Raw genomic sequence first — 25,160 nt, forward strand, 5'->3', positions numbered from 1 at the left:
ATTAACGAAAGTACCCGTCTGTGACCAGGGACCCACACCATGAGGTAGGAAAGCGCGAGCGCTTTCCGAAAATGTATAGTTTATGATATTTGAAAAATGGGAAACATTGTTTTTGCATCGGAATATTATTCTTTCTTTCTTCTTCTTCTTCTTCTTCTTCTCGGGACCAACCCCCCCTATTTTTCACCCAGTGAACATTGACGAAAAGTCACAAAAATTTGCACACCTCTAAAAATCGTGCCTCTCTACATTCTGGCTATTTCCCTTTTCTAAAATAAAAAAAATTGGCGCGTCAGCGCCCCCAAATGTACCAAAAATGCATTGAGAGATGGGAAATGACCCAAAAGAAATCTGATCGTAGAATCATGAAATTTGGCGCAGAGGTAGATGGTGACAAGAGAAGTAAAAAATATTATTACGGCAACGCCGTCCGCCCAACCAAATGTCGGCCATATTGCTTCAAAAATGGCTAAACATGACTTCGGAGTTTTTCCAAACGTCGTACTTTTACGAACTCCTCCCAGGGCGTTGGCCCTAAAAAGCTGAAATTTGGTGAAAATGCTACTGAGGAGTGGGACATCAAAAGTTATCCAAATTACATTGATACCTGTCACGGTCTCTGTGCGGCGAAGCCGCAAACTGTAGCAAGAATTTCAGAAATCTCCCAAATTTACATTTCTGCCGTTTGCGCAGATAAAGTCCGAATTGCGTCAAATTAGAATCAGTTGTTAAACTCTTTGTCCTAAACCAACTTGAAGTGAAATAAATTAATTTGGAGCCACAGCGCCCCCTACAGATTTTATATGGAGGTTAAATGTTTAGTTTTGCGAAATTATATGAATTTTGACACACAACTCAATTTTAGAATCCCAATCAAAAAAGTCAATGAGACCCATGTCATAATTGTTATGGTTTTGCCGTAACGATGACCGAAACCTTCCATGTTATTCCAATGGGGAAATCACCAGAACATGTTTACACTTTAGACTTTCACCAACTCCTCTTAGGGCGTCAGCCCTATTAACCTGAAATTTGGTGAGACTCATCTTCAGGACCATCAAAAGTTATCCACATTTTTATTCAAAGAGTCACGGTGTCTGTGCGGCAAAGCCGCACATTTTGCCAAGAATTCAAAATAAAATTGCTTTTTGATGGTAAAACAAAGGGGAGAAGATGTGACAGCGTCACAGATTCAGCAGTAGGCGTAATAAAAGGACAATTGGGGCGCGTTAGCGCCCCCTCCTCTTGCGGCGTGGCGGCGGCGTAGCGAGGGCCGATCATTGCCGCTTGCGGCTATATTTATTATTATTATTATTATTTTATTATTATTATTATTATATATATATATATTTAATTAATTAATTAATTAAATTAATGTTTAGTAGGTCAAAATCCCTAGATAATCCATATGCAGCTTAACTTGTGTGTATGTGTTTTCAGCATTTCCTGAGGCTACAGTAAAGTGTTCCAGGACTATTCCAGGGCCATCAACCAGATCTACCCAGAGCTGCACATTGAGGGAAGCAACTACCCTCCCACCACCATTAATAAGTACATGATTTTTGAATCAAAATAGATGTATCAAGATATGAAAAATGATATTGAAGTAAACATTGTTGTCCATATTACTAAGCCCTAATTTTAACCCACTGTTGACAAGATTTCGACCTGTTTCAGTCCTGATCCATTCCTGTGCTGACCCCTCTTGTAGGTACCTGGGGAACCTGGTCTTCTACCTGAAGCTCCTCGCCTTGGTCCTGATATTCTCTGGAACCAGTCCATTCAGACTTTTGAACACAGAACCCACAGAGTCCTTGGGCCGGATCTGGACCTGGACTCAGCAGAACAAGGTGGAACCCACTTTCCTCTTCTTCCTGTCACTCCTCCTCGTGTGCGTTTGAGAGTCCTTCCTTGAGTCCTTCCTTGAGTCCTTCCTTGAGTCCTTCCTTGAGTCCTTCCTTGAGTCCTTCCTTGAGTCCTTCCTTGAGTCCTTCCTTGAGTCCTTCCTTGAGTCCTTCCTTGAGTCCTTCCTTGAGTCCTTCCTTGTGTCCTTCCTTGTGTCCTTCCTTGTGTCCTTCCTTGTGTCCTTCCTTGTGTCCTTCCTTGTGTCCTTCCTTGTGTCCTTCCTTGAGTCCTTCCTTGAGTCCTTGTTGAAGTGTGTTGAATTTGGAAAAACGCTGTATAAAAGTTCAATCATTGATCTTGTGGTGGCGTGTTTTTTGTGTGTTTTCTTTTAGATCTTCTCGTGCCTCATGGCCTTTTTCGTCTGCAATATGATGGAGACACACTTCCTGTCCACTGGAGCCTTCGAGATCAGCCTCAATGGTACGGTTTAGATCGGACCGTGGTTTTGACCTGTGGTTCCCAACACGTGGTTTGCAATGGTCAAAGTCCAAAAACCACTGGGTTCGACCTGAGTTTACAGCTGGAATATCGGCGTTTTGACCCTTATATTGTTCCCACAGATTTTCCTGTCTGGTCGAAGCTGCAGTCTGGGTACGTGCTGAACCTGCAGGAACTTTTCCAGATCCTGGACTCTCACCTGAAAATGAACCAGGAACCAGTCTTCACTTAGACCTGGACCACAATGGGTAATGGATCTGTTTTACCCGTGAGAGCAGTGATGGATAGAATACTTAAAGAATACAGATTATTGAATACCTTTTATTAAAATATATTGTTACTTTTTCTGCACTCCGAATACTTACAATACTTACATTGAGTTGCATTACATTATGGTGTTAAAACTGCTTTTATTTCATCGTTTGTTTTACATTTATTTGTAAGATAAGCGAACCGTTATCAGAAAATGGAGAAGGACAAATCACACATGCTCTGATTTTAAGGGCTGTGTTTTCAATTTTTCTCTAATTCTGTGCAGTTGAAAGCCTAAATTTCATGATGAAGACAATGACACTGTATCTGAACTACACCAAATGAATGAGTAACTGGTCTGCATACACTTAAGGGACTAATAAAAGGCTGATTAAACGTTAGTGATATTTTTACTCATTTTTAATTTGTGGGTTTGGAGTTCAAACTGATCTTCCTAAAATGGTTGATTTGATATTGATATTATAAAGTATGTGGGTTACAGGTGTTCTGGTTACATTGCCAGGAGACAAATGGCTCCTTCAGAGTGTTGACAAATGAAGTAATGGATTAAAGGCAGGACTTTTTAATAGGTGCGAATATTTTAGGAACATTTGAGCATTAAAGAGAGGACACTTCTTTTTGAAGCTTTAATACAATTTTGCCAAAAGTCCCTTGCGGCGTCTAGATTCTCTGCCCTCTGTATGATCTTTATGATATTCTGTTCATCTGTTTTGACACTATGTTTGTATTTCTTGTGTCCTCTTTAGATCGTGTTTGCTGTATTGTGGTTTGCTGGAGTTTCTTCAGTGGAAGGACCTTGGTGGCACTTAATGATGGCTGAGTTTTAAAGCAGTTTCTGAAGAAGCTCAGCCTGAAAACCGTTGGCCATCTAAAGCCCAGTCACAGAACTCTACAGAGAACTCTTATTGACATGATGTATTTAAAACAAATGACATTATTTTCATTAAAACAAACGTGTGTGTTTAATGTGTTGATGTAGTGACGTTTGTTGTACTGTTCCTTTGGTGGTTTATTTTTTGAGTAATTGTTGCAGCATTGACTATTGTAGTCTGTAGGCCAGAGTTTTGAACGTTGTCAAATCATACTTGTGTTTATAGGCCTACATATTATAATAATAATAATACTAATAATAAACAAGATATGTTTACTTGAATTTTTGTCGGTATCAATTGATTTCCTCGGGGCAGCTGCGGTGCGGCGCCGGGGCAGCAGGGGGCGCTCTACTTTAATGTGTGCACTGTGTCCCGCCCATGACTTCCGCCTCGGAACAACACTCAGTTTACATGAGCGGCACTGCGGCTCGGTCCGGCTTCTGGGACGGGTTTATTCGGTCCGTCTTTGCGGGACTTTCTCCGGAGCTTCTCCTAGACCCGGTCCCGGTTTAAGCCCGGGTTTGGCCGCTGTCTTAGGCTGTGGCACTGACTGAACCAGCCTGGTGTTGACACGAGTGAGTTCTAACATAGAAGACTCATCTCTGACATTCATGATTGTGTTTAATATGGACATGTTCTGTCTGTAGGACTCGAACTGAAGAGGGCGAAACCATTTAGACTCGAACCCGTGACGAACCGAGGTGTTTGCTCCTGAAATGAAGACTATGGTGAGTCATGCTTCTGTAGCTTTGTCATGTTAAACATGTGAGTCATAAAACCCCGACCAAACTCCACCTTTAATCATGTAAAACTGTTAGTTAGTAAAACTATCCCCCGGGAACTTAAGCCGAGCTGGTGGAAGAGGGACGAACGTGTCAGAACCGGCCCGGAACCGGCCACAGACGGACGGCTGCCCGTATGGCTACATAAGGTCAAGGGTCATGGCAATGCAGCCCCACAACCAAAGTAGTGGTTTACACCAGGGGTCCCCAACCACCGGGCCGGGGACCGGTACCGGTCCGCAACGTGTTTGCTCCCGGGCCGCACAAAATAATAATCTCTCAGTGACGCATCTTCTCTGACGTAACTTTGGCCTGTCCCTCATGACACTAGTGAGCTCGTCTGTGGATTTATCATGAAAAGCCTTATAGGAAATTGCCAGTGAAATCCATTAAATATAATGGCAGTATATTATATCTCTGCTCTTGTCCTGCGTGAGAACAACTGATACGTGCATTATACGTGATACGTCATCGCGGACGCGTCGCATCAAACACGCTGCTCAAAAGTACAACCACAAGCCGCGAAAATGAGTGAAAAACAAAAGTTTTTGGAGAGCATTTTTGCAAAGGGGAAAAGGCCAAGTGAGGAGCAGACGAGGAGCAGACGAGGAGCCAGCGGGGATTTTGGACACGTCTCCTGGGCCAGAATTCTGCAACTGCTGCACGATCACCTGTTTTTACTTTTACAAGAGTCTGAGCACTACTTCCCGCGCCGTGAAGGCAACAAGACAAAACTACAGCAGACTGGACTTAAACACACTGCGGGTGTCATTGTCTCCATCAGTCCTACACGGGACCATCTCGTGCACAGAAACACACGCAGGGCTCCTACTGCGTGTGGTGAGCTGTCATTTTTATGCACTTATTTTTGCCATATTTCTCTGATGAGCTTCAGTCAGAAGAACAGTGAGGACACGTGTAACTGTACCTTATGTTACTCCAGTTCAGATCTTTTGGTATGGTACACTTAATGTACAAACGCGTCTTTTCCAAGCCCCGCCCACTTCCGAGCAAGTTAACCTGACCGCGACATAAACCGTCACACCGGTCCGTGAAAATAAAACCTACATTATTCCGGTCCGTGGTGCGAAAAGGTTGGGGACCCCTGTTTTACACGACCTTCACCTTACACACTATCTAAATATATAGTATCAGAAGTGTAGCATCCTCACTGTTGGCCACAAACACGCTAGAACGCAACGTTAGAAGTAGAACTAGTGGTGCACCGATATGGAAATATTGGGGCCGATACCGATGTTATTGGAAACGCTTAAACCGATAACGATACTAGGCCAATATTTTCTATATTTTATTTGGTCATTTTGAACTCTGGCATTTTTTTTTTCTTATTTAAAGGTTGAATGGACGATTTTTTTGACCCAAATCTGAGTCTCATTTCCTCGTGGCGTGGACTGGCAATTAGTCCTGCCACGTATCAATCATAAAACGCACCTATCGCTCACCTGCAGCCGCGTGAGTAGCATGTTTCCGCGTGTCTAAGCGCATTGATCTATCATAATATAGTTCCCTCAGTGTACGGGACAAAATGAAGACGGAGAAAAACAGTTCGAGCTGACACAGAAGAAGACGGAAATCTACGGGAGACGAGAGCTGTGATGTGATCCGTCGCGCTAATAAACAAACACACGTCTGTGTTGTATCAGTCCACACGGGGGAGTGGCATGTGCACTTCCGCCTGAGTTCTCAAATCGGAAAAAAATCGTCCATTGCAATTTAAAAAAAAAAAAAAATTGACCGTGTCATCATCACTGTCACTTTTGCTGCTGCAGCAACTGCTCCTCTTTAGACTCTGTGTCTGATCACACTCTGTGGTTTTGAAATATTACTCAATGACTTGAATATCGGCCGATACTGATACTGTGCCAAAATATCGGTGCAGCCCTAGATAGAACGCACCGGTCTTAGACTATGAAGTCTTAGAACAGTCATGTTTAGGTGGATAACACAATGTGATGTTATTGAAGCTATGATTGTTGAATGAATTAAATGTGCAGTGAAAAGTACTGCCTATGATCATTTGGACCAGTTCAGCAGGAGGCCTGACTGAGGACCAATAAAAATGTGTCTGTGGGCAACCTATAGCCCCTGGACCATAGTTTGGAGGCTTTAGTTTCAACTCAGTGCGAGTCCAGCACATACTCACAAAACGGACCAAACGTACAGTCAAACAGCAATGTTTAGAAGAGAACAAAATACAGTTTCACCCACAGAATTCTAAACCACGAGGAGCAAAAGATGAACAAACAGAGAAAACGCAAGTCTGGTAACGCCACGAGATGTAAACAAATGAAGCTGTCAATCCGCAGCACAAGCTAATGCCACTCCCCGCCAGGAAACAAAACTCTGTCCCCAAAGTTGGGTCCCCAAGCTCGCTTTTGTCCAAAGGTGGAGGGGGATCACCTTACACCGACTGGCCATTATGATGCATGAAATTAAAAGAAATGAAATGCTGCGTGACATGGCGGCGCTGCGAGCCGCGGTAATGAGTCTGCAGACGGAGAACAATAATATGAAAAATAAGATCCTGGATTTGGAGTCCAGACCATGTCGACCCAACCTCAGACTTATGGGGCTCCAAGAGAGAGAAGATACTGAAAGTTTTCTGGAATAGTTGGTCCCAGAGCTCAGGAGGCTCAGGAGTTGAAGTTCCCATCACAATCGAAAGAGCACATCGCCTGAGCAAACCCAAGACCAGCAGCTGATAAACCACGAGGCCTGTAAATGAGGGTTCTTAACGATCGTGTGAAGGAACGTGTCTTGAAGGATGCAAGGGTTAAAGGAGACCTCCAGTATAAAGACGAGCACGTCTTCTTTGCTCCAGATATTCCAAACGAGGTTCGTCAGCAACAAGGAACCTTCCACCACATCTGTGAGGAGCTCAGGAGGAGAAAACTGAGACATGGATTCTCTTTGCCTGCGACGCTTCCGGTGACTTACAAAGGTAAAAAGTATGTGCTCAGAACACTGGGACAGGCAGAGGTGCTCTTAAGGACACTGGTCACATGGTGATACATTACTATTGATTTGAAAAGACTGATGATAGTGATGTGATTTTGTTTTTGACATCAGACTTTATGTTCCATGTTAGCTTATGCTTTAGTACATGAACTCTGTCTCGTTACATCCACTCATCAAAGAAAGCATTCGGAAAGCATCGGAAGTTTTACAAGGAGCATCCTTTGACGTTACCTGCATATTGAACCCAATCAAAATATTTAACAGAAATGAAAGAATGAAAAAAATACATTATATATATATATATTTTTTTACAAGAGACTCCTTTATCACCTTTATATCACCTACACAGACCTGGTAGGAAACCACTCTGAGGGAACCCTAATCTGTAGCGGTGATTGGAATTTTTTTAAATTTCCAATTAACTTCTCAGAGGAGAACCACAAATTCACATGTTTGGAGGGAATTTTGTTGGAAAAAATGTTCACGTTTATTCTTCACAACCCCATGTCAAAGTGCCCATGACTCACAGGGAAATGCAGACTGTTGGAGAGGATGTGGCAGCAGGAGACAAACCACCATCATGTGTTTTGGGATTGTCTTGTTGTTCAGGGTCATTGGACTGGAATGAATATTGCACTGCAGCGTTTGACATTACCATCCCACTCAATTTTACAATGTACTTGGGCCTCAAAACTCCTGCAATGGACACAATCAACAGATGGGTCAGTCTCTCCAAATCTCAACATTATGGAGGCACCAAAGAATTTAATATAAAACAATTTTATTAATTAAAATAAATATGTCTTATATGGTTTATCTTTTACATGTTTCAAAGTGGTAATTACAATTACCACTTTTTAGAGTAAAATTCTCATTTCCGCAACTCGTCTGTCAAAATTGTATCCATATCCACGATCAGGACGGGACTGACATCGTGGCAGACATTAGACAAATGGGAAATCAATCTGAATCTGGAAATGGACAAACTCAATAGACTTTGGACTAAATGAGACCTTTGTGATTTAAATTAAAAGTATGTACTCTGTGTTGCACCGGCCCTTTCACATACATTGACTGGGAGTGATGTGTCTCAATGAAACACAATGACCAGTCACACTGTTTCCTGAAGGATGAACGTTCTTCTTTGGTGTTTAATCGTGGTTGGTATCCAAGTGTTACATTATTGCCACCTACTGTCCATCTTAGACTTCATTCTCTAGACTTCATTCTCTAGACTTCATTCTTTAGACTTCAAGGCCAGAGGCCCCTCGTCCACAGTCGCCATCGTAGGGATCGTTTTTTCTCTTCATTGTCCTTCTAACACTGTGATGTTTGTTCTTTTCTTTTGAAGTCTGACAGAACGAGAAGGCGGCCGAGATCAAGTCCATCCAGAGCCCAGCCTAGATCAAGCCCCAGGTCCAAACAAGAACGGACCAACAAAACACAGCCCAGAACCAGAACCAGAGCCAAAAGCCGGACTACCATGAACAAGAGTCCACCAGGAGATACCATCAGCCTGGACTCCAGCAACGAGGGTCAGTGTGGACCAGGGCCACGCCTCTGTGTCATCCCTGCTATTCATATAAACTTCCACTAGGAGCAGGATTCATCTTAAATCTGCACGTGCCAGTGGGCTGGTGATCAAGGCCATCAGTGATTGGCCGATACAAGCTACAATCACTGTGTCACAACTATATTTAAATTGTTCCAAAATATATCCAAATAAGCCTGTTTTCCCCCTCACTTCTCAGGGGCTGTGTTCGGGGGCTGTGTTCGGGGGCTGTGTTCGGGGGCTGTGTTCGGGGGCTGTGTTCGGGGGCTGTGTTCGGGGGCTGTGTTCGGGGGCTGTGTTCGGGGGCTGTGTTCGGGGGCTGTGTTCGGGGGCTGTGTTCGGGGGCTGTGTTCGGGGGCTGTGTTCGGGGGCTGTGTTCGGGGGCTGTGTTCGGGGGCTGTGTTCGGGGGCTGTGTTCGGGGGCTGTGTTCGGGGGCTGTGTTCGGGGGCTGTGTTCGGGGGCTGTGTTCGGGGGCTGTGTTTCGGGGGCCGTGTTTCGGGGGCCGTGTTTCGGGGGCCGTGTTTCGGGGGCCGTGTTCGGGGGCCGTGTTCGGGGGCTGTGTTCGGGGGCTGTGTTCGGGGGCTGTGTTTCGGGGGCCGTGTTTCGGGGGCCGTGTTTCGGGGGCTGTGTTCGGGGGCTGTGTTCGGGGGCTGTGTTCGGGGGCTGTGTTCGGGGGCCGTGTTTCGGGGGGCCGTGTTCGGGGGGCCGTGTTCGGGGGGCCGTGTTCGGGGGGCCGTGTTCGGGGGGCCGTGTTCGGGGGCCGTGTTCATGCTCCGCTCTCTGACATGAGCTTTTCGAGCCAGAGCGGACAGCAGCTTCTCCACATGTGCTCTGAGGACAAACTCGAACCACGCTGAATAAACCTGTGTGAAAACCAGTCAAGCCGACAGAATCTGAGGTTTTAGGGATGGTTTATTTTCCCCTCAGGTCAAAACGGATGGTGGGCCATTTTGATTCATCATGATAGGGATGGAGGGGGCCCCTGAATGTAAGTAGCGAGGCCCCTGAGTGCCTTTAATTGGCCCTAATTGCTCTGTTTTGACAGTAGCGGGTGAAACAGAGGATTGAATCTTGAGCCACATCTTCAGATTGGGTCTTTGATGTCCTCTAAATGGACTTTGTATCTGCAGATGGACCAGCGGGGCCCGTCTTCAGTCCTGTTCTCGAGCCCGATCTGGGTTCTGATTCCATTTCTACTCCTGGTCGAGAAGTGGTGGATTTGACCTCACCGACCTCTGACTCCCCAGCTGTGGTGGACCTCACCAACGACACAGTCCTGGTGTGTATGAGGCTCAAACACGCACCCGTTTAAAACATGACTTTAATGCCATATGATGAAAAGAGGGCATCAAAATCACCATTAGACCCAGGTCAGACTTTGGAGGAAGAAATGTGACTGTTTTTTGTGTTGAATGGAAATTAAGTCAGTTTTATTTTCGTTTTGAACAGAAAGATTGATCAATAAATAAGAAAAGCCCTGTGAAACATTTCAGGTAAAGCCCTTTACAAAGTGCACCTAAAGGCGTGGCACAGGGGCTCACTCCTGTGTGTAAACCCAAAATACAGTTGTACCGTGACTACTGACCTGTACAGTGAGGAAAGTAAGTATTTGAACGCCCTGCTAGTGCTCCCACTTAGAAATGATCGAGAGGTCAGAAATTGCCATTGTAGGAGCATTTTCACCACGAGACGGAATTAAAAAAAACACATTGTATGATTTCTACTTGATTGTTAATATATCTGGTACAAAACCCTTTGTTTACAATTACAGAGGTTAAGGTTTCCTGTAGTCCTTGACCAGGTTTGCACACGCTGCAGCAGGATTCTGGCCCACTCCTCAGGTTTCAGGGCTGTCGCTGCTGTCACTGAGCAACACAGATTCGTCTCCTCCAAAGACTTTCTATTGGATCTATTTCTCCCATGACTCTGGACCATCCAGATTGTCAATGGAAAAACTTCAGACGGTCCTGGACATGTGCTGACTTAAGCAGACGAAGAATGTCTCACAGGTGCTCCACAGGGCTGTGTACTTTCTCCTCTGATCTTCTCCCTAAACACAAACTGCTGCACCTCCAGCCACGACTCTGTAAAACTGATAAAGTTTGAGGGTGACACCACCCTCATCACCATGACGACGCCACCCTCATCGCCATGACGACACCACCCTCATCGCCATGACGACACCACCCTCATCGGGCTCATCTCGCACAGGGATGAGTCTGTCTACAGGAGATGGAGCGGCTGGTGTCCTGGTGCAGCAGAAACCACCCAATCGCCCGTAGCCCTTTCCAGACCTGTGGAGGTCTACACTGTTGTCTCTGGTGTCTTTTTTTTTAAGATTCTGTCTCAAAGTGGAGCTGTACCTACGATGAACATTTTAGGCTCCTCCATAATTTCTAATTCAGAGAACTAGCAACATTGCAGGGTGTTCAATACTTCTGTGACAGAGAAGAACCAGCACCAGAGATCATCCTGTGATGGACCTCCAGAAAAGTGGTGTTCTCTCTAATCTCCTCCTTCTTCTGTACAGGTCCTCGACGAAGGTGAGTCTTGTGTCCTCCCTCCCCCTCCTGCGCTTGTGTCCTCCCTCCCTCCTCCTGCGCTTGTGTCCTCCCTCCCCCTCCTGCCGCTTGTGTCCTCCCTCCCCCTCCTGCCGCTTGTGTCCTCCCTCCCCCTCCTGCACTTGTGTCCTCCCTCCCCCTCCTGCGCTTGTGTCCTCCCTCCCCCTCCTGCCGCTTGTGTCCTCCCTCCCCCTCCTGCCGCTTGTGTCCTCCCTCCCTCCTCCTGCGCTTGTGTCCTCCCTCCCCCTCCTGCCGCTTGTGTCCTCCCTCCCCCTCCTGCACTTGTGTCCTCCCTCCCCCTCCTGCGCTTGTGTCCTCCCTCCCCCTCCTCCTGCGCTTGTGTCCTCCATCCCCCTCCTGCCGCTTGTGTCCTCCCTCCCTCCTCCTGCGCTTGTGTCCTCCCTCCCCCTCCTGCCGCTTGTGTCCTCCCTCCCCCTCCTGCCGCTTGTGTCCTCCCTCCTCCTGCCGCTTGTGTCCTCCCTCCCTCCTCCTGCGCTTGTGTCCTCCCTCCCTCCTCCTGCGCTTGTGTCCTCCCTCCCCCTCCTGCCGCTTGTGTCCTCCCTCCCTCCTCCTGCGCTTGTGTCCTCCCTCCCCCTCCTGCCGCTTGTGTCCTCCCTCCCCCTCCTGCCGCTTGTGTCCTCCCTCCTGCCGCTTGTGTCCTCCCTCCTCCTGCGCTTGTGTCCTCCATCCCCCTCCTGCCGCTTGTGTCCTCCCTCCCTCCTCCTGCGCTTGTGTCCTCCCTCCCCCTCCTGCCGCTTGTGTCCTCCCTCCCCCTCCTGCCGCTTGTGTCCTCCCTCCTGCCGCTTGTGTCCTCCCTCCTCCTGCCGCTTGTGTCCTCCCTCCTCTTGCCGCTTGTGTCCTCCCTCCTCTTGCTGCTTGTGTCCTCCCTCCTCCTGCCGCTTGTGTCCTGCCTCCCTCCTCCTCCCGCTTGTGTGCTCCCTCCTCTTGCCGCTTGTGTCCTCCCTCCCTCCTCCTGCCGCTTGTGTCCTCCCTCCTCTTGCCGCTTGTGTCCTGCCTCCTCCTGCCGCTTGTGTCCTCCCTCCTCTTGCCGCTTGTGTCCTCCCTCCTCCTGCCGCTTGTGTCCTGCCTCCTCCTGCCGCTTGTGTCCTCCCTCCTCCTGCTGCTTGTGTCCTCCCTCCTCCTGCTGCTTGTGTCCTCCCTCCTCCTGCTGCTTGTGTCCTCCCTCCTCCTGCTGCTTGTGTCCTCTCCTTCCGTCTTGTGTCCTAACCCTTCATGTTTCAGAGCAGAGCCAGAGTTACGTAGTGAGCAGTGATGAAGAGGAGCCCACTGCGACTGGGACCACCACCACCTCCACAGCGTCTGCTCTGAGACAGGGGTGAGCTAGACATTCCACTAAACACTAATGTCCTCAGAGCAAAGCAAAAGTACTTTGTTTCATGCTGTACAAAAAAAATGGCCAATAATGAAAGTTATTTTAAAAAATCTATACAAACCAATATTCAGCTGTTTACATAACAAACCGGTTGAAACGAGCTGATATTATACCGTGGTATATAAGACTGGCCAACGGAGTCTATAAAATAAATAGATGCCATGAATAGCACTCCCAGGAGTAAATAGCCTCCTCTACCCCACTGACTACACTTCTTCCCCCTGTTACATCCCCATCACTTGTTTATTTTATCTGTACATTATTGTGTATTGTACGTGCTGTCCCCCCCTGTCTGTTTCAGTGGGATTAGTTCAGTTTGTTAATTTAAAGACCGTCCTGTGCAGGTCTCTAGCTCAGAGCTGTCTAAACATGGGCCATTCAAGGACTGTCTCATTGCAGCATCGGACTGGGCCATAGCCCTCAATTACTATTTGAAGCTGTACTCTTGTCTGCATTAGTGTAAACTGTGTAATTCCCTCTGCGACCAGATGATGGCGCCGTAAATCCCGTACCATTCTGACCTCATCCTGTGTCCTCCAGGTCCTCAGGAGTCCACATCAGCTGTCCCGTCTGCATGGACTCCTACTTCGAGGTGTCTGTCTGTCTCTGTCTCATGGCGTTTAAACATCCTTCCTCGTCAGTGATTGGACCTTCAGCGCCGTGGCCTTGTGTATACAATATTAAAGCGCTAATATTGTAATTTAACGAAAGGTTCAGTTTTATTTAAAAATGAACAGAAAAGCAGAACAGGATCTTGTTCTGAAAAAACAAAAGATTGTATGAAATCGACATAAGGGAGTTGTTCCATCACGAGCAGTAATGAATCCCCAGGATACTGAAACTAGATACTTATAGGAACATGTATTTATAGTACACACTTGAAAACAAATGATTTGTGAAAGGCTAGAGGCCTTGTGATGTCATCAGGTCAGACTGAACAGAATCAGAAACACCTTTTTATTGTGCTCTGAACCAGGAGCTCCAGTTCTGACATGTATTTTGTGAGGATTGTCTTCCATTTGGAATGAGGCCGTGTCCAGTCACGGTCAGGGATGTCCACTCTAGTCCCTCTGGGTCTTTTCTCATTGAGATGCTTTTGTCTTGTGCTGCAGATCGTGGACAGTGGACGGCTCCTGGTCTCGACTCGATGTGGACACATCTTCTGCAGTATTTGTTTGAGAGACTCCCTGAACCGGAGCCACTCGTGTCCCATCTGCAGAAAGAAGCTCCCCAAAGGACACTACCACCCCATACATATATAACAAGCATGAACGGCAAAGCACTTATTTAAGGTTAGGAATGAAGTTTAGACCATTAGTTCAGTCGTTACGAAGCCTAAATTATTCTCAATAAACCATTTGTTAACTATGAATTAAGTCTTTGTTCATGCTTTACTCAGGCAGACATAAATGTGGTTAATACACTTGTACTTCCATGTTCCTAATCTAAACACAACTACTGCCACAGCAGCCTAACTGCAGGGGGCGCTGTGCAACCACATGCATGTGTTTATGGACCTATGTGGAAAATGGAAATGCTTGAACTTTTTTTTTTTCTCTCTCAATTGAAAGTCTTTAATTTTTCAAACCTTTACTCAAAATAACAAATGAAACAAGTTTGTTTCCAGTGCCACAAAGATAGACCCCAGTTAGTCAAGATAAAATGACCATTGTTTCATGGTTCTTTGTGCCTAAGTCTATCATAGAAATACAGTTGGTTTGCCATTTTGTTGCCCTCTATGTAAATAGATTTTTAATAAACTCAAATGATAATACTGTGTTCTTGAGTCATGTGAAGCAGGAGTGCCCGTATTTAGAGCACTTTGCATGTTGTAAAATGTAAACGACGCTTAACGGCTCTGAAAGTCCTTGGTCTGGGGAAGGTTCAGGTCCAGTTCAGGTCTAAGTCCTCTCCGCTCTGAAACATTGAAGACGTGGAGACCCGGGAGCCAGATTCTGAAGCGGAGGGCCTCCCCAGGAAGGAGCTCCACTTGGACACGGCGTGGGGCGGAGTCGCCTGTGGATGAGGGCGTGTGCTGGAGCGGCCTGGCCCAGACACGTCCTGCACACAGAACAAATGCAAACCTCATTTTCTCCACAGCAGCAGGATTCTTCTGATTTTACCAGCAGAAAGTTAGTTACAAAAATCCTTTTCTTTTAAAGAATCTTTTGGCCCGTAGGCTTTATTAGACAGGAAAGGACAGTGTGGAATGGGGGATGAGAGGGGAGGACATGCAGTAAACTCACGACACTGCAACCGGCTGCACTTGGAGCTTGGCATATGTGCTGTGCCTTAAGTCTCTGAAGGTCTGAGTCGGTGTAATCGCTCGTTCATCTTTAGACGATTCACATTCAGCTGTGGCTCTTTATCAGTCTTGTGGCTAGTGCTGCTTTCTTTGTGGTTGTGTTGGAGCATTGTGACCTCGAGGGACAGCGACCAGACAAGTTGACCACTGTGTCTGGAGGCACTCTGTGAGTGGACAGCACACGTGCTTCATGTGAGAAACCCACAGCGTTGTGAGACTGAATACGGCTCTTGATAGTTTGCTGCAATGTCCTTCCCTCTGTCCTTCATGCTACAGCCCAGTCTAAAAATGTCTACGGACTTAAAATCCTCTAATAATTAGTATTACAGTGTGTATAAGTATTTGAACACCCGACGATTTTGCAAGTTCTTAGAAATCATGGGTCTGAAATTTTCATCTTAGGAGCATTTCCACTGTGAGAATCTAAAATAAGGGGGGGCGCATATGGACCTATAGTCCAGAAAATATGCTATGTATCTCCTCTGAACAGCTGCAGGACCAGCCGGTGGGTTGGGAGAAACAGACAGGTCAAAGAAGACACAAATGATCAGACAGAGCAGCATCGACCACATTGACATTTGAAATATTTACCCCCCTTTGTAATTATGAGATCCAGAGTGTGCCCTCTGCTGTGGGTGGGGCCTCTCACATGCTGAGTAAGACTGAAGGTTTCAAGGACAGCATCAAGCTCTTTAGCGTTTCTGTCAAATATTATCAACATGCACATTGAAATCACCTGTAATGACCAAACCATCAAAGTCTGTGCATACGACTGAAACATCTCAGTAAAATCATCAATAAAACGTTGGCAGTGCTGGAGAGGCTTGTATAAAACAATGAAGAGAATGAGACTGTTTTAGCTCCATTTTAAAAAGGAGACATATTCAAATGATGAAAACACCCCAAAAGACAACCTGCAGGTCATTATTGCATCAATGACACAGACCCCTCCACCCTTTTTGTTTTCTCATGATTCAGATTGAAACTTAAAGTTGGGTGGAGCAGATTCTATTAGAATTAATTAAGAATGATTTATTACATAAGGATCTGTTTTAGGGGAATATGAATCAAATTTCTCAGGTTGGGCAGCCTGACTCGCATTTTGTTTTCCCATCTGTGTTTTTCAATTTAGCTCTCTAGTCTTGTTTTGTGTTTTTTGTTTGTTCTATGTTTTAGGTTTTAAACTTTGGAAAAATAAACTGTGGTCAGAGCTCTCTTCAGGCCATTGTCCAGCTCCTGTGCAGCTCTGGGCTGATTCCTCACCTTTATCATTATCATTTATCCTCTACGAGGCGAGCTCTTGCATGGAGCCCCAATGCGAGGGAGATAGTTATTGCTAAAACTGCTTCTAAAACTGCATGATAGGAACTCAAGTCAATTTTTAAAACTACTATTTCTGTTTGCATTGCCACTACAGAATTTGGAGCAGATGACAGACTCACCTTGTCGGACGTTCTCCTCCTCTTCCACTGTTGACCGCAGTCCATCCCTCTCTTTTCAACCCTGAAACAATAAAAGTATATGTACTTAAAGATCCCATATTATGCTATATTTCCCGTTTTCGTAGTCTACCCTAATGTATATTTGATAAGTGGTTGTGCAACACCCATAACATAACTGTTATAAAATATCACCCATATCTTGGACCCGGCTCACAAACCCGGAAATGCAGACGGCTTAGTTTGAGATTCGCCCTCACCCTCATGAAGAGCAATCTGCCTCCCCCGCCCAACCCGTGACGTAGCCTAGCGTGGAGACGGTGGAGGTGTAAACAGAGGCCGAGGCGCCGCTAGCATGACACAGCGGCTCATGCAAACTCAGGTTCTGTGGTGGTTGAAACTGTGTCATCTTCTCTTTTCACATCGTCTTCTGACACCGTGTTATACTGTGGAGGCTGATCATTGTTAGAACAAGCATTTACTGAAGTCTGCTTGAGCATGAACATGTTACACGCAGGAAACAACTCATACAGCCACAGTTATTACTACGGGTGCCTGTGTACAAGAACATATACATATATATATATATACATACACACATATATATATATATATATATATATATATATATATATATATATATATATATATATATATATATATATATATATATATATATATATATATATATATATATATACATACATACATACATACATACATACATACATACATACATACATACATACATACATACATACATACATACATACATACATACATACATATATATATATATATACACATACATACATACATACACACAACACATTGGGTAAAACCCTGATCATTTCTGCCTCTGGATGTTGTTTCCTGAGGACCACGTCCTCCTCCTGCAGGTGTTCACAGAGGATCACATCCTCCTGCAGGTGTTCACAGAGGACCACGTCCTCCTCCTGCAGGTGTTCACAGAGGACCACATCCTCCTGCAGGTGTTCACAGAGGACCACATCCTCCTGCAGGTGTTCACAGAGGACCACATCCTCCTGCAGGTGTTCACAGAGGACCACATCCTCCTGCAGGTGTTCACAGAGGACCACATCCTCCTGCAGGTGTTCACAGAGGACCACATCCACCTGCAGGTGTTCACAGAGGATCACATCCTCCTGCAGGTGTTCACAGAGGATCACATCCTCCTGCAGGTGTTCACAGAGGATCACATCCTCCTGCAGGTGTTCACAGAGGATCACATCCTCCTGCAGGTGTTCACAGAGGACCACATCCTCCTGCAGGTGTTCACAGAGGACCACATCCTCCTGCAGGTGTTCACAGAGGATCACATCCTCCTGCAGGTGTTCACAGAGGATCACATCCTCCTGCAGGTGTTCACAGAGGATCACATCCTCCTGCAGGTGTTCACAGAGGACCACATCCTCCTGCTGCAGGTGTTCAGAGGACCACATCCTCCTGCAGGTGTTCAGGAGGACCACATCCTCCTGCAGCAGGTGTTCAGAGGACCATATCCTCCTGCAGGTGTTCACAGAGGATCACATCCTCCTGCAGGTGTTCACAGAGGATCACATCCTCCTGCAGGTGTTCACAGAGGATCACATCCTCCTGCAGGTGTTCACAGAGGACCAGATCCTCCTGCTGCAGGTGTTCAGAGGACCACATCCTCCTGCAGGTGTTCAGGAGGACCACATCCTCCTGCAGCAGGTGTTCACAGAGGACCACATCCTCCTGCAGGTGTTCACAGAGGGTCCATCTGTGAGTGGAGAGTGAAGAAGAGAGGATCACATCTTACCTCTGTGTGCTAGAGTACAACAGATCTCTGTCCAGCAGGACTGCCTCTTCCTCTGGCTCCACCCCCTCATGAGTAAGCCCCACCTCTTCCTGTGGAGCAGGTAAGTACTTGTCCCAGCGGCTCACCTGCACCACACGTACACAGGAAGAAATGACAAATGTTTCACTTCAAATGGATCTTTTTAATGCTTATTTGTTTAATATTTTTCAGGAAATCAAATCAGTCCCGAAAAAACACGACCTCTGTGCAAAACTAAGCTGTGTGTCTCTCATACATGAGCCACTGCGGCTGAGCAGGTCATTACTGTCACCGTAATGTGGCATCAGGCCAAAGAATATGTCAAATTAACTTGCAAATTGTTGCGGCCCCTGAAGAACGAAGCAGCCAAGTGAGAAAAAACTAAGGATGTTCCGATTAGGTTTTTATGGATCCGATTCCGAGTCATCCGATTTTGAGTATCTGCCGATACCGAGTCCCGATCCGATACTTTTGTAACACATTAAAGAAATGCACAAATGCAACATAAACAGGTTGTTTTTTAACACTTTAACAGTGCACCTTTCTTTGAGGTCGCTTGAATAAGAAATAATGAGCAGTTCAACTTAAAATACCCAGCAGCATGTAAACAAATAAGCAAAGTGTAAAAAAAAGAGACGTATTTTACCGATTTGTGCGAGAGCTGCCGTTCTTCATCCAACGCTGTCTCTTTTCTGAAAAATAATATTAAACAACTGTGGGACAAATGAAGACACGTGTGCAACAAGTGAGAAACAAGTGAGAAAAGGGTGAGAGACCGGTGCGGAAACAGGTGAGAGACAGGTGCAGGGCCGGTGTAAGACAGGTTTGAGATAGGTGAGACAGGTACGGGACCAGGTGAGAGACAGGTGAGAAAAAGGTTAGAGACAGGTGCGAGACAGGCGCGAGAGACGGATGTGGGGATGAGGAAAATTTGGACATTTACTGGCAAGCCTGGGCGTCCATCTTGGCTCTGCTCTCTGCTTCCTCCTCCATCTTGGCTCCTCTGGCTGAGTTGAGTTTCTGAACATGGCGTCTGCAGTCGGCCCCGGAGCCGCGACCATATTCCTGGGGGAGGTATTTCAAAACTCTGAATCCAGATGAAAATTATGGATATTTTCAGATCCATGGATTCTGATTACTATTGTTACTGTTTTTATTATTTTTAAAAGGTTGAATGGACGATTTTTTTGGCCCAAATCTGAGTCTCATTTCCTCGTGTTGTGGACGGCCGATTAGTCCTGCCACGTGTCAATCATAAAACGCACCTACTGCTCACCTGCAGCCGCGTGTGGCTCGTCCCCCGAGAGCAGCACGGTTCCGCGTGTCTAAGCGCATGGATCTATCATAATATAGTTCCCTCAGTGTACGGGACCAAAAAAAGACAGAGAAAGACAGTTCGAGCTCATAAGAGACGGAAATCTACGGAAGACGAGCGATGTGATGCGATCCATCGCGCTAATAAACAAACGTACGTGTGTGTTGTATCAGTCCACACGGGGGAGTGGCATGTGCACGGGGGAGGGGCATGTGCACGGGGGAGTGGCATGTGCACGGGGGAGTGGAATGTGCACGGGGGAGGGGCATGTGCACGGGGGAGTGGCATGAGCACGGGGGAGGGGCATGTGCACGGGGGAGTGGCATGTGCACGGGGGAGTGGCATGTGCACGGGGGAGTGGCATGAGCACGGGGGAGGGGCATGTGCACGGGGGAGTGGCATGTGCACGGGGGAGTGGCATGTGCACGGGGGAGTGGCATGCGCACTTCCGCCTGAGTTCTCAAATCGCCGAAAAATCGTCCATTGCGCCTTTAAGGCCAAGTGCCACAAGCTGGCGAGAGTGAAAGTGCTCGCCCGCTATTTTTCCCCATGTTTTGAACCTTCGGCCCTGATAACGGTGAATCCAATTTATAGATTTCTACTATCTAACGGCCACCGGGGGCACTCTAGCAGGAAGCGCAAGCATTTGACACACTGTAGAAGAAGACGACAGAGGTCAGAGGTCATTGTTCAGGGACACGTCACGTTCTCTTTATTTTAAGCTTCAAAAAGTGTTTCATTACAATCGGAGAAATGAAGAACTGAATCTAGACGCGGCTAAAGCAACGACACTGAAGCGCAGACACAGAACCTTCAAACCCGCCTCATTGAAATTAGATTTTCGTGGCCCGACTTTCTTTTTAACATATTGCCCCGCCCAACGGTTTATGCTCAGCCCGAGCTCCTTTTATGGATCAGATTTGTTGTGCATGAGGAACATTGGCAGACGTGTCCTCACCTTGAGCACAGACTGCTTCACTCCGCACACTTTACAGAGCCACTTGTTGACGCTCTTCACCTGCAACAGACATAATATCATAAATATGTAAAATCATGTTCAACTCTCTTTGCATCGATCTGTAACAAATCTCTCAAAATGAAAGAGATGAATCCGTTTTCAATCTAAAGGTTATGATCATTCTCAAGCGGTACGCACAAGCTGACCCTCCGCCCGAGCTGACCCTCCGCCCGAGCTGACCCTCCGCCCGAGCTGACCCTCCGCCCAAGCTGACCCTATGATGAAATCTGTTTAATGCACAAAGGGGGAATCTGCAGAATGAACTGCAAAATTACGTTTAAGTACAAAGGGCAGCAGCATTTAACATTTACACAAGCATTAGTTTATACTTCCCAAATACAATGTAAAACGCTGTTTGAACTCGTTACATCAAACATGTAACACATAAAGCACAATAAAGAGGCTCATTATCAGAGGCTTTGTCACATGAGCACTTTAGATTTTGACCTTTTCAGTCGGATTCCACTGGTTTGAAACATTTGGCAACAATAGCAGATCAAAATATGATATATTTGGAATGGGGAAAGGTGGGACAAACAAAAGGGGGGATTTCTTTGTATGATTAATATTCATCCATAAACTCCTGCACCACACCAGCCCCTCCCACAGCCCCTCCCACAGCCCCTCCCACAGCCCCTCCCACAGCCCCTCCCACAGCCCCTCCCACAGCCCCTCCCACTGCATATCATGAGTCACCTGTAATACAGCCCTACGACCTCTGGGGAAATGGACTAAATACGCAAATTCCATACAGCGAAAATGTTGGGAATTATAGGAAATAAGCCTCATATTTTCTAAACGCACACAGACACAGACACACACAGACAGACACACACACACAGACACAGACAGACAGACACACACAGACACGCGCACACACACAGACACAGACAGACACAAACACAGACAGACAGACACACACAGACACAGACAGACACACACAGACACAGACACACACACAAACACAGACAGACACACACAGACACGCGCGCACACACACACACACACTTAAAGCTTAAGTTACATAAAGCTTAAGTTACGTCATAAGGCGCTGGTACAGCTGGCAGCCCGGTGTGGGCGCTCTCTCTTCTTTCTCACACTTGTTGTGCTTTATCTCCTATATTTTGTAAATATAGTTAGTGTATTTTTTCTATTTTGCAGTACGATGGGGACACGCGCTGGAATAGTTTTTTGATTCAACTGTTTTTGACTTTTTTCGGCTGGATTTGAGCGTTTTTCGTTTTGTTGTTGTGACGTGAGCTAGCTCCGAGCGAGCCCACCAGCCCCCCCCCGCGCCCTCCGGCCGCGCTAAAGTACGGCGTGTCGTCGGTACACGTTTATATACACGTTTATATGAAAGAGGAACTTCACGAACGATCGGGACACGCACTGGAATCGCTTTAAATTAACTTGTTTTGACTTTATTCGGCTGGATTGAGTGTTTTCGTCGTGTCGTTGCGATGTGTCTTGGCTCTGAGTCCCCCGGCTCCGGCCCCGCCCCCCGGCTCCGGCTCCGCCCCCGGCTCCGGCCCCGCCCCCCGGCTCCGGCTCCGCCCCCGGCTCCGGCCCCGCCCCCCGGCTCCGGCTCCGCCCCCGGCTCCGGCCCCGCCCCCCGGCTCCGGCCCCGCCCCCTGGCTCCGGCCCCGCCCCCCGGGCGGCGCCGTACCGCGTTTACACAAAGGAGGAACTCATGAAACTGCGGAGAACAGTCGTCTTACCCGGAGATCGTCACGTTATCCCGTCGCAATACTGACCTAACCTAATACTGATGTGCAATTCTGTCGTATGTGCAATTACTGTGAAATTCATGTGCAATCTATGTGCTGTCGTGACACATATTCATGTGCAATTACTGTCGGGATCACATGCAATGGTATTTATTTATTTATTTGTCTATGGGAGTTTTTATTTATTTATAGGAGATCTTCTACTGAAAGTGTTTTTCAGACTTCCTATAAGTGATCTGTTCTTCTGTTTCTACCTCTGTATCTACCTGCGTTGCACCAATGAAATTTCCCCATGTGGGACAATAAAGGAATATCTTATCTTATCTTAAACACACACACACACACAGACACACACACACAGACACACACACACACACACACACACACAGACACACACACACACACACACACAGATACACACACACACACACACACACACACATACACACACACACACACACACACACACACACAGACACACACACACACACAGACACACACACACAGACACACACACACACACACACACACAGACACACACACACACACACACACAGACACACACACACACACACACACACACATACACACACACACACACACACACACACAGACACACACACACACACAGACACACACACACAGACACACACACAGACACACACACACACACACACACACACACACACAGACACACACACACACACACACAGACACACACACACAGACACACACACACACACACACAGACACACACACACACACACACACAGACACACACACACACATACACACACACACACACACAGACACACACACACACACAGACACACACACACAGACACACACACACACAGACACACACACACACACACACACACACACACACAGACACACACACACACACACACACACACACACAGACACACACAGACACACACACACACACACACACACAGACACACACACACACACACACACACAGACACACACACAGACACACACACACACAGACACACACACACACACACAGACACACACACACACAGACACACACACACACACACACACAGACACACACACACACAGACACACACACACACACACACACACAGACACACACACACACACAGACACACACACACACACAGACACACAGACACACACACACACACAGACACACACACACACACAGACACACACACACACACACACACACACACACACAGACACACACACACACACAGACACACAGACACACACACACACACAGACACACAGACACACACACACACACACAGACACACACACACACACACACACACAGACACACACACACACAGACACACACACACACAGACACACACACACACACACACACACACACAGACACACACACACACACACACAGACACACACACACACACAGACACACACACACACACAGACACACAGACACACACACACACACAGACACACAGACTGACCTGTTGAACCTGGAAGACTTCGCAGGAAAAACAGCGCAGGACATGAAACTCTTGGACCATTTCGTCCCCGGAGCCAGAGCAAAGTCAGACGGACTGTTTTACAATCACACTCCGCGGACAAACAGGGGACAAACAGGGGACAAACAGGGGACAAAGCACGGGCCAGATCAACGGCCAAAAAAGAATGAGCTTCGCGCATGGATCTGTTTCGCGCGGTTTCGCGGGGTTTGTTTACATCCGCTTCCGTGACGTCATCACGACATATGGACGTCATACGTACGCAGTTTTTAAAAAAAAGTATTTTTTATTAATGAATTGTTACCAAACAATTCATCAACAAACCATCCAGGGTTATAACTGGTAAACATTTTAAAGTTCTGTTCAACTTTAAGTAAACACATTTCAGATATACATCGAATAGAGGTTTAACATTTCCAAATTTACATTTGTGCATGAAGAATTTTGCCATCAAAATCCATCCATCCATGCTGCCCGCTGCCCTGCCCGCTGCCCTGCCCGCTGCCCACTGCCCTGCCCGGTGCCCACTGCCCGCTGCCCTGCCCGCTGCCCACTGCCCTGCCCGGTGCCCACTGCCCGCTGCCCTGCCCGCTGCCCACTGCCCTGCCCGGTGCCCACTGCCCTGCCCGGTGCCCACTGCCCGCTGCCCTGCCCGCTGCCCACTGCCCTGCCCGCTGCCCTGCCCGCTGCCCTGCCCGCTGCCCACTGCCCTGCCCGGTGCCCACTGCCCGCTGCCCTGCCCGCTGCCCACTGCCCTGCCCGGTGCCCACTGCCCGCTGCCCGCTGCCCACTGCCCTGCCCGGTGCCCACTGCCCGCTGCCCTGCCCGGTGCCCGCTGCCCTGCCTGGTGCCCGCTGCCCGGTGGTCGAGCGGATAAGAACACTTAAGCCTGGTTCCAAGTGCAGCCGCCGCACTGTCATCAGTTTGATTCCCGTCTCCAACATTTTACTGCATGTCCTGCATCCCCCATTTCACTCTGTAAAGGTCAATAACTCCTACAGACCACAAAATCTTAAAACAAATAACTTATAAATAAACTTCCATGTTCCTCCTCTTCTCCGGGGCTGGGACGCGGGGGCAGCAGCCTAAGCAAAGGACTCCCAGATTTTCCTCACCCCAGACACCTCCTCCAGGGATCCCGAGGCCATCCAGCGTGTCCTGGGTGAGGCAGGCGCCCAGGAGGCATCCGGAACAGATGCCCGAGCCCGAGCAGCGGCTCTACTCCGAGCTCCTCCCGTGTGACTCCTGAAAACAGGATTAATGTGATGGTACT

General features: G+C 47.4%; 4 protein-coding genes across 4 annotated transcripts in view; 2 read left to right on the forward strand and 2 right to left on the reverse strand.

Annotated features, from left to right (window-relative positions):
* selenot2 (selenoprotein T, 2) overlaps nucleotides 1–3,649 on the forward strand; it is a 6,320-nt gene extending 2,671 nt beyond the window's left edge. Inside the window, exons 2-6 of the mRNA XM_072451436.1 lie at nucleotides 1,441–1,551; nucleotides 1,712–1,850; nucleotides 2,238–2,325; nucleotides 2,466–2,591; nucleotides 3,363–3,649. Coding sequence (XP_072307537.1) covers nucleotides 1,441–1,551; nucleotides 1,712–1,850; nucleotides 2,238–2,325; nucleotides 2,466–2,575 — 448 coding nt within the window. The 3' untranslated portion in view covers nucleotides 2,576–2,591; nucleotides 3,363–3,649. The remainder of the gene's footprint in view (nucleotides 1–1,440; nucleotides 1,552–1,711; nucleotides 1,851–2,237; nucleotides 2,326–2,465; nucleotides 2,592–3,362) is intronic.
* The window catches only part of cox18 (cytochrome c oxidase assembly factor COX18), a 27,831-nt gene extending 10,189 nt beyond the window's left edge, over nucleotides 1–17,642 (reverse strand). Inside the window, exon 1 of the mRNA XM_072451438.1 lies at nucleotides 17,637–17,642. The gene's annotated coding sequence lies outside the window, so the exon portion shown is untranslated. The remainder of the gene's footprint in view (nucleotides 1–17,636) is intronic.
* Nucleotides 3,886–14,128, forward strand: rnf4 (ring finger protein 4). Its single transcript, XM_072452786.1, has 8 exons — nucleotides 3,886–4,063; nucleotides 4,136–4,216; nucleotides 8,601–8,784; nucleotides 9,933–10,081; nucleotides 11,333–11,345; nucleotides 12,606–12,699; nucleotides 13,297–13,348; nucleotides 13,869–14,128. Exons 2-8 carry the CDS (start codon nucleotides 4,205–4,207, stop codon nucleotides 14,016–14,018), a joined length of 654 nt encoding a protein of 217 aa, XP_072308887.1. The 5' UTR covers nucleotides 3,886–4,063; nucleotides 4,136–4,204; the 3' UTR covers nucleotides 14,019–14,128.
* mrnip (MRN complex interacting protein) lies at nucleotides 14,627–23,979 on the reverse strand. Its single transcript, XM_072451439.1, has 7 exons — nucleotides 23,870–23,979; nucleotides 20,596–20,655; nucleotides 19,266–19,387; nucleotides 18,969–19,014; nucleotides 18,305–18,429; nucleotides 16,504–16,564; nucleotides 14,627–14,817 (listed from the first exon to the last, which is right to left on the reverse strand). Exons 1-7 carry the CDS (start codon nucleotides 23,927–23,929, stop codon nucleotides 14,641–14,643), a joined length of 651 nt encoding a protein of 216 aa, XP_072307540.1. The 5' UTR covers nucleotides 23,930–23,979; the 3' UTR covers nucleotides 14,627–14,640.
* Between the last annotated feature and the right edge of the window lie 1,181 nt (nucleotides 23,980–25,160).

The sequence above is a fragment of the Eucyclogobius newberryi genome, unplaced genomic scaffold (assembly GCF_026437365.1).
Source record: "Eucyclogobius newberryi isolate DKJ021-1_F unplaced genomic scaffold, fEucNew1.0.hap1 SCAF_19, whole genome shotgun sequence".
Classification (NCBI taxonomy): Eukaryota; Metazoa; Chordata; class Actinopteri; order Gobiiformes; family Gobiidae; genus Eucyclogobius; species Eucyclogobius newberryi.

Excerpts from the sequence above, each read along its gene's own strand:
- rnf4 (XM_072452786.1), top strand. Across the intron at positions 8,785-9,932 it reads CCTGGACTCCAGCAACGAGG|ATGGACCAGCGGGGCCCGTC; the intron begins GTCAGTGTGGAC and ends TTGTATCTGCAG. Across the intron at positions 12,700-13,296 it reads GCGTCTGCTCTGAGACAGGG|GTCCTCAGGAGTCCACATCA; the intron begins GTGAGCTAGACA and ends TGTGTCCTCCAG.
- mrnip (XM_072451439.1), bottom strand. The coding sequence starts at position 23,929 with ATGGTCCAAGAGTTTCATGTCCTGCGCTGTTTTTCCTGCGAAGTCTTC. Across the intron at positions 20,656-23,869 it reads AAGTCTTCCAGGTTCAACAG|GTGAAGAGCGTCAACAAGTG; the intron begins GTCAGTCTGTGT and ends TGTCTGTTGCAG. Across the intron at positions 19,015-19,265 it reads ATGGACGCCCAGGCTTGCCA|AAAAGAGACAGCGTTGGATG; the intron begins GTAAATGTCCAA and ends ATTATTTTTCAG.